The 7,633-nt window shown below is 53.5% G+C and overlaps 1 protein-coding gene across 1 annotated transcript in view; it reads left to right on the forward strand.

The window, feature by feature from the left end:
- Positions 1–933: 933 nt before the first annotated feature.
- Positions 934–7,633, forward strand: part of SLC35F6 (solute carrier family 35 member F6) — a 15,557-nt gene continuing 8,857 nt past the window's right edge. Inside the window, exon 1 of the mRNA XM_017545548.2 lies at positions 934–1,112. Coding sequence (XP_017401037.1) covers positions 1,036–1,112 — 77 coding nt within the window. The 5' untranslated portion in view covers positions 934–1,035. The remainder of the gene's footprint in view (positions 1,113–7,633) is intronic.

Below are 7,633 nucleotides of genomic sequence, written 5' to 3' on the forward strand. Positions count from 1 at the left end.
TTTTAAGGCGGGGTTTCACCGTGTTGGTCAGGCGGGTCTTGAACTCCCGACCTCACGTGATCCGCCCGCCTTGGCCTCCAAAGTGCTTGGATTACAGGCCTGAGATACCGCGCCCGGCCGGCTTCTCCGGATTTACTGTCCTCAGCTATAAAATGGTATCCTCGGCAACTGGAGCTGGATTCCTTCGCCACTTTGCTGAAAGATATGAACTATACCCAAGGTGGGCAGTGTCAGAGAGAAGCCCAGAAGTGGAAAGGTCCAGCGTGGGAATCGCCTCTCTACAGGGTCCCCAGGGAACTCCTGGCAGGACCACTTCGGGGCTCCTCTCTGACACAGCCCAGCTCAACCTCTCGAAATGATTTACAAAATGCTGTAACATCCATGATGCGCCCTGATTGCACCGTCCCATCAGCCCCTTTTACAAACAGGAAGTCCCAAAGATAAAAATAAGAAATCAAGACCCGGAGCAGTGGCTCACGCCTGTAATCCCAGCACTTTTGGAGGCCAAGGTGGGCGGATCACCTGAGGTCGGGAGTTGGAGACCAATATGGCCAACATGGTGAAACCCTGTCTCTACTAAAAATACAAAAAATTAGCTGATCATGGTGGTGGGCGCCGGTAATCCGAGCTACTCGGGAGGCTGAGACAGGAGAATCGCTGGAACCTGGGAGGCGGAGATTGTCGTGAGCCGAGATCGTGCCATTGCACTGCAGCCTGGGCAACAGCGAGACTCCGTCCCCCCACCAAAAAAAAAAAAAAAGGCAGGAAAGGGCAGGGAAGAGAAGAAAAAAAAAAAAAAAATAGGAAGACCTGAGCCATTATTTGCTAGGGCCGCTGTGTGGCCACCAAAGCTCTCGGGCCAACTCTGCAGAGAGGTGGCACCGCGGCTGCCGCGCGCTCCCCGGGGGCGGGGCGAACGGGCGGGGCGGGACCCGCGGGGTCACGTGACGCCCGGCCCGGAAGCGCTCGTGCTGGCGAACCCCGGGTGTCGGGGCTCAGCACCGCTGACTGGATCGAGCCCCAGCGTCCGCCGCCATGGCCTGGACCAAGTACCAGCTGTTCCTGGCCGGGCTCATGCTCGTTACCGGCTCCATCAACACGCTCTCGGCAAAGTGAGTCTGGGCCCTGCCGGGCCTGCGGGCCCTTGGCGACCCCAGCCCTCGTTCTCCGCCTTCCTCCATCTCGGCCCTGCCTTTCTGGCTTCTGCTTGCCCACTTGCTCCGTTCGGTTCGCGCGTTTTATGACCACCCAAGGGATGCGAGATCCGGGGAAGTGCAGAGCCGGGCTGCGCCCGGGGCTGGGGGATCCGAACCCTGGCTTTGATTTGCTGTCACTTTCAGTCTCAGCGCCTGTTTCCTCATCTTTAAACAGGAGGGTTGGACCGCTTCCTTTCCACGGCCCTTCCAGTGCTGGCGTCCGAGCCTGAGCACCTCCCTCCACGACCTGGGAGAGGCCCCAGGACTTGTGCCCACGAGCTGCAGTAGTGGCCGTGCAGGCCGAGTGACCCAGTGAGCGTGGAGGGCTCAGGCTGCAGACAGGGAGGTGCCCCACGAACCCCGCAAGGACGAGGGGTTAGAGCTGCGCCTTGAAGCCTAGGTGGGATTTCGGAATGTGGCTGAGACTTTAAGGCAAGGAAAGTCTATGGAAAGGCCAGATCAAAGTCGATTGTAACCAGCACCAAATGCCCAGGCTAGATTTTCTCCCATAATCAGAGAAGTGCTTTTGAGCCGGTGAATGACATGTTGAAAGTGAGGTGATTCACTCCTTGGTCCACACGAAGAGTGGTTTGATGCAGGGGAGACCACTCCAAGGCTGCTGCATAGCAGAGGAGCAGAGCTAGGAGGTGGCAGTGAGAAGGGACAGGAAGGGAGAGTCCAGGTGCCAAATGGTCACAGGCCTGACCCACATGAGCAAGAAACAAGGTTTCTGCCTGGGAGAAGAGAAGTGCCATTAACTCCGAGAGAGAGGGCAAGTGGGCAGTCCGGTTCTGATGTAGGGGGTGAGATGGGGGGATAGTTCCCAGGAGATTAGGGACTGAGGACCCAGGCTGGTCATGAGACTGAAGGACAGGGCATAGCCTCTGTTGTGGACAGGATGGCAGCTCTTTGCCTCTCTCTGTCTCCGTCTCAGGGCAGGGCCTTCCTGCCCCTTCTTTTCGCCATAAGAGCTGTAGTGCCCAGTGGCCTTTGTCTGAAATGATAGCAAGTTACATGGAGAACAGTGGACAGTGACCCTCTCCAAGTCAGACTTCATGTCCACCTGGGCCCTGTCAGGCTCCAGAGCGAGGTGGGGTTGGTGTGGTGTGGAAGAGCTCTCATCAGGAGCTTTTCCACTCTGAAGGTGGTGTTCCAGGTCTCCTGAGTTTTCTATCTGGCTTCATACTTTGAGAAACTATGAGCCTTTTAAGGAGAAATAGCCATTTTTTATTCATTTTTGAGGCATTTATACCTAGCATATTCCATCAGTGGTACAAAAAGGACCTCCTCAGGCATGTATATGGTACCTACAGTGTGTGAGAGAAGGGGACAGAAGTGACCAAGAGGCGGTCCCTGCCTTTGAGATGCTTGGAATCTCAGGTGGAGACAGATGTGTATACACCTGGCAGTCACAGTGTTCTCCCTTTCCCAAATGGGCGAAGTCAGTGGAGCCCTGGGTGGGGCCCACCTGATCCTCTGGTTCACCTCTGGCCAGATGTGCCTTGTGGAGAACTGCTGGCTTCCCAGGCTCTGCATCCTCCTGGGGGAATCAGGTGGGGTGGGGGGGGGGTCACTCCTCCTACTGAGTCCTTAGCTGTTCAGAGGCCTCAGCCTGAGGGATCCCATCTCAGGATCTGAACACAGCAAAGCAAGTCTTCTGTTCTGTCCTGCCAGCCAAGGCCTCAGTCAAGGGCTTACAGAGTGGCTATAAGTCTTCCAGGGCTGCTGTCCCCAAGGAGAATCCGGATTGCCAGTTACTGCTGGGGTAAACTGTGCTGACTCACCTCCTTCCTTAAAAAGCTCCAAACCAGTCAGGTAGGAAGTTTAGAGGTCCTCAATCCCAGAAGGCGTGGCCCTTACAGGCAGCCCAAGAGTCAGGAAAGAGGCTCCCAGGTGACAGACCCAACTTTCAGTCCTGTCCCCTGCCTGACAGCTGGTGTGGGGCCTCTCAGGATCCTCCAGCCCCAGACGGGACCCCAAATTGGACCCTAAATAGTATTCTAAGGTCAAATCTTGAGAAGGATACTCTTAGGGAGAAAGGACATGTGGGAGCAGCTGCGTACACCCTGATGTGAAGCATAGATTTGAAATCACATTTCTGGCCAGGTGTGGTGGCTTACACCTGTAATCCCAACACTTTGGGAGGCTGAGGGGGGCAGATCACTTGAGGTCAGGAGTTTGAGACCAGCCTGACCAGTATGGTGAAACCCTATCTCTACTAAAAATACAAAAATTAGCTGGGCATGGTAGGGTGTGCCTGTAGTCTCAGCTACTCAGGAAACTGAGACAGGAGAATTGGCTTGAACCCAGGAGGCAGAGGTTGCAATGAGCCGAGATCGCACCACTGTACTCCAGCCCTGCAGGCACAGACAGACACGCATGTGCTGACAATCAGCAGAACCAGCTCAGTTCATGCACAAAGAGCACCTCACATGCCCCAGGCCTCGCTCTGCCCTTTCATGTGTGAACTCAGGGAAATATCATAACTGTCCTATCAGGCAGAGGATAGGGGCTGATATCCCTGTATAAAGAAACTTAGGTAGGGAATGATTAAATTCCTTGCCCAAGTTCAACTCGGCTTCTAAGGGGCAGAGTTAAACCAGCGTGGTCTGGCTCTAGCATCCATGCTCTTAACCACCACTGGAGGGTGTGGCTGGGGACTTCTCCAGTAATTCTCAGGGCATTTAGAGTTGTTAAAAGTATAGAAACCATCCAGCCTAATCCCCACAATTTACAGAAGAGGCCCCAGGAGAAGTTTCTTTCTGTGACTCAACTGGTTGGTATCTGAATGGGGGCCTCTTTTATGGCTGTGATAACCCAAAGTTCCTCCTTCCTGGGGGTTTCCTCTCACAGCTCCTGATGCCAGGACAGACAAGCCTGTGCTTGTGGTAGCATCTGCCCTCCCAGCCTTTGATGTGTCTTCCCTCCAGGACTGGGCAGGAAACCTCTCAGCCAGCCAAGAGACCCTGCTGTCACCTCCCTGCTTGTCCTCCTGCTGGAGCCCGGACCACTCAAGTTTGACACTGACAGCCTGTGGTTGCCTCTGGCAGTTTCTTGGCCTGTGACAAGAGCATGATGTTTCCCTTCCCAGGTTCTTGGGAGGACAAAAGGCAGTGGATGAGGAAGCACGTGTGAGCACGTGCTGCCTGCTGTGCTGGGGCCGCAGGTCAGCTCTCCTCTCTGCCCACTCAGCAGGCTTTGGGAGACTGCCACCAGCTATGCTGGCCCTGTGGCCCCATCCCTGGGTCCTGGCAGGGGGACCATCCCTGTGAAGTAGCTTCTTCTTTCCCTGGCTGTTTTCCTCAAAAACTCCTCACCAGCACCCTCTGTCCATCATCTCCTTTAGCCCAAGCCATTTCTGTCTGCCTGAGCCAGTGCCCATCTGCAGGTGCTCATTTCAGAGCCCAAGTCTCCTGAATCCAGCTGAGGTTCTGCATCTGAAGAGCTGGAGTCAGCTGGGCACTGTGGCTCCTGCCTGTAATCCCAGCACTTTGGGAGGCCGAGGCATGAAGATCACTTGAGCCCAGAGGTTCAAGATCAACCTAGTCGACATAGGGAGAACTTGTTGTTTACAAAAAATAATAAATAAATAAAAAGAGCCAGAGTCAAGTAGATGCCCACTAAGCAAGGCTCAGCTCCCCTCCTAAGTTCTGCAAGCTATAGGACCCTCCCACCCAGCCAGGGATATCAGCCTGACTTCCCTTCATGCCCAGGTCAGGGACCCTGACAGGAAAGTGGGAGGAAGCCTGGAAACCACTAGGCCTCTAGTAGAGAAGAGGTGTTCGCTCTTCTCCTGTGTCCTTTCTGTGCTAGCTCCAAAGTTTGCCCTCCACCACCCTTGGATTCCATAAACTGGCATGGGATAATTCCTTCAGAGGGATTGTTGGGCCAGCTTGACGAAGCCTTAAATCAGGAGGACAGTGTGTAGTAGAGTGGAAAATGCATGAGGCTTGGGAGCTGGGGAATAGGTGAGCCACTGGACCTCTCTGAGCCTCAGTTTCCTCATCTGTAAAATGGACTTGATGATCCTTGCTCTACCTTCTTTCCAGACACTGAAGATCTACTAAGGAAGATTTTATTTTCTATTTTTTTTGAGACGGAGTTTCATTCTTGTTCCCAGCTGGAGTGCAATGGCGCAATCTCAGCTCACCACAACCTCCACCTCCTGGGTTCAAGTGATTCTCCTGCCTCAGCCTCCTGAGTAGCTGGGATTACAGGCATGTACCACCAGCTAATTTTGTATTTTTAGTAGAGACGGGGTTTCTCCATGTTTGTCAGGCTGGTCTTGAACTCCTGACCTCAGGTAATTCACCTGCCTCAGCCTCCCAAAGTGCTGGGATTTCTTTTTTTTTTTTTTTTTTTTTGGAGACAGGGTTTCTCTGTGTTGCCCAGGCTGGAGTACAGTGGTATGATCTTGGCTCACTGCAGCCTTGAGCCGTCCTCCCACCTCAGCCTCCCAAGTAGATCAGACCACAGACACCGCCACCATGCCCATTTAATTTTTGTATTTTTTGTATAGACAATGTCTTGCCATGTTTCCCAGGCTGGTGGGCTCAAGCACTCCACCTGCCTTGGCCTCCCAAAGTGTTGAGATTACAGGCATGCGCCACCACGCCCAGCATGAGGAAGGCTTTCTAGTCCATAGAGATGAGAGGGCTCACCATTGTCACCTCAGAAGCCAGGGCTACCTGCTTTGGCACCCCAGAGAGTAGAGAAGCTTTGGCCCTTCTGTAGGTCCCCGGCAGGAGAAAGAAGGGGACTCACTGGGCTTGAGAAGCTAGGGACACAAGAGGAAGTGGCAGAGATTCTGTGGGAATGGCCACAGCTAATCTGCCTGAGCCAGCCCCATTGCCACTTCCTCAGTCCGTGTTCGCCACCCCCGCTCACATGGACTTGCACACTTCCCAGAATGCTGAGCTTTGAGTTTGGGCCTGGCCATGCTAGGGAGTGACTCACCACCCAGCACAGGGAGCCCACTCCCCAGCCTGCCTGCCCGCCAAGGCGCAGGGAACTCTGAAACGAGCGGCCTCAGCTTTTCCCCACTAGGGCCCCATGGGCCTCCTGCTCTGGAGGCCATTTCCCCAGAATGCAGTGTTTGTGGAGAAGACAGGCTCATCTGCTAGGCTGCCCCTCTCCTCCCACCAGCCAGGGGAGGGAACTCAGAGGAGAGCTTCAGAGCATCAGGAAGGGGGCGCATGACTGCCCGCTGAGCTTCTGGGTACTGGCCCTGTCTGGACCCCTGAGGAGCTGTGGGCCCCTCGAGCCCTCTCTGGCCCTGAGTTCCTGTCTGTTAAATAAGGAGTTTCATTGAGCTGATGGTTGAGTTTCTTCTGTTTCAGCATTGTGACTCTGTAAACTGCAGGGACAATAGCCTGAGGTCCCTCCAGCTACCTCTGCCTCAGCCAACAGGACAGGTTCCAGATGTTTTTCCAGAAGCTTTCAGGCTGAAGTGCACCTGGGGCCATGCTGAGCGCTACAAGGGGGAGACGGCTTCTGCTCAGTGAAGGGAAAGGGGAGGGGGCAGAAAATGCATTTTGCTGAATACCTGCCATGTGCCGGGTCATGTATATATCCTTGTATCATGTATTACTTCTGACAGTTTGTCAGTGTTGGTATGATTATTCCTATAACTTGTCCAGCCTTTGGTATTCAAAACCCTGGGTTTTCTCTGTATTCTGCCTTTTCTGAGTGTAAATTCAAGCACGGTTTGGACCCTGGATCTGCCTCAAGCCTCAAAGTCTTCATCTAAAATGAGGATCCTTGTTATAAGGCTTAACGGGACAGCCCCCATAAAGTGCCCAATGAATTATGCATCTAAGGAACCAGGGGCCAGGTACAGTGGCTCACACCTGTAATCCCAACACTTTAGGAGGCTGAGGCAGGCAGATCTCTTGAGGCGAGGAGTTTGAAACCAGCCTGGGCAACATAACGAGGCAATACAAAAATAAGCCAAGCATGGTGGCCCATGCCTGTAGTCCCAGCTCTCAAGAGTTCGAGGTGGATCACCTGAGCCTTGGGAGGCTGAGGCTGTAGTGAGCTGTGATCGTGCCACTGCACTCCAGCCTGGGCAACAGAGTAATACCCTGTCTCAAAAAAAAAAAAAAGATGTTGGCTGCACGCAGTGCCTCATGTCTATAATCCCAGCACTTTGGGAGACCAATGTGGTTGGTCAGGAGTTCGAGACCAGCCTGGCCAACTTGGTGAAACTCCATCTCTACAAAAAATATAAAAATTAGCTGGGGTGGGTGCCCGTAATCCCAGCTACTTAGGAGGCTAAGGCAGGAGAATCACTTGAACCTGGAAGGTGGAGGTTGCAGTGAGCTGAAATTGCACTGTTACACTCCAGCCTCAGTGACAGTGCGAGCCTCTGTTTCAGAAACAAACAAGAACAAAAACAAAAATTAAACGTTCCAAAACCTAAAATGCAATAAAACAAA

Source organism: Cebus imitator, unplaced genomic scaffold (assembly GCF_001604975.1).
Source record: "Cebus imitator isolate Cc_AM_T3 unplaced genomic scaffold, Cebus_imitator-1.0 Scaffold180, whole genome shotgun sequence".
In the NCBI taxonomy this organism is placed as follows: domain Eukaryota; kingdom Metazoa; phylum Chordata; class Mammalia; order Primates; family Cebidae; genus Cebus; species Cebus imitator.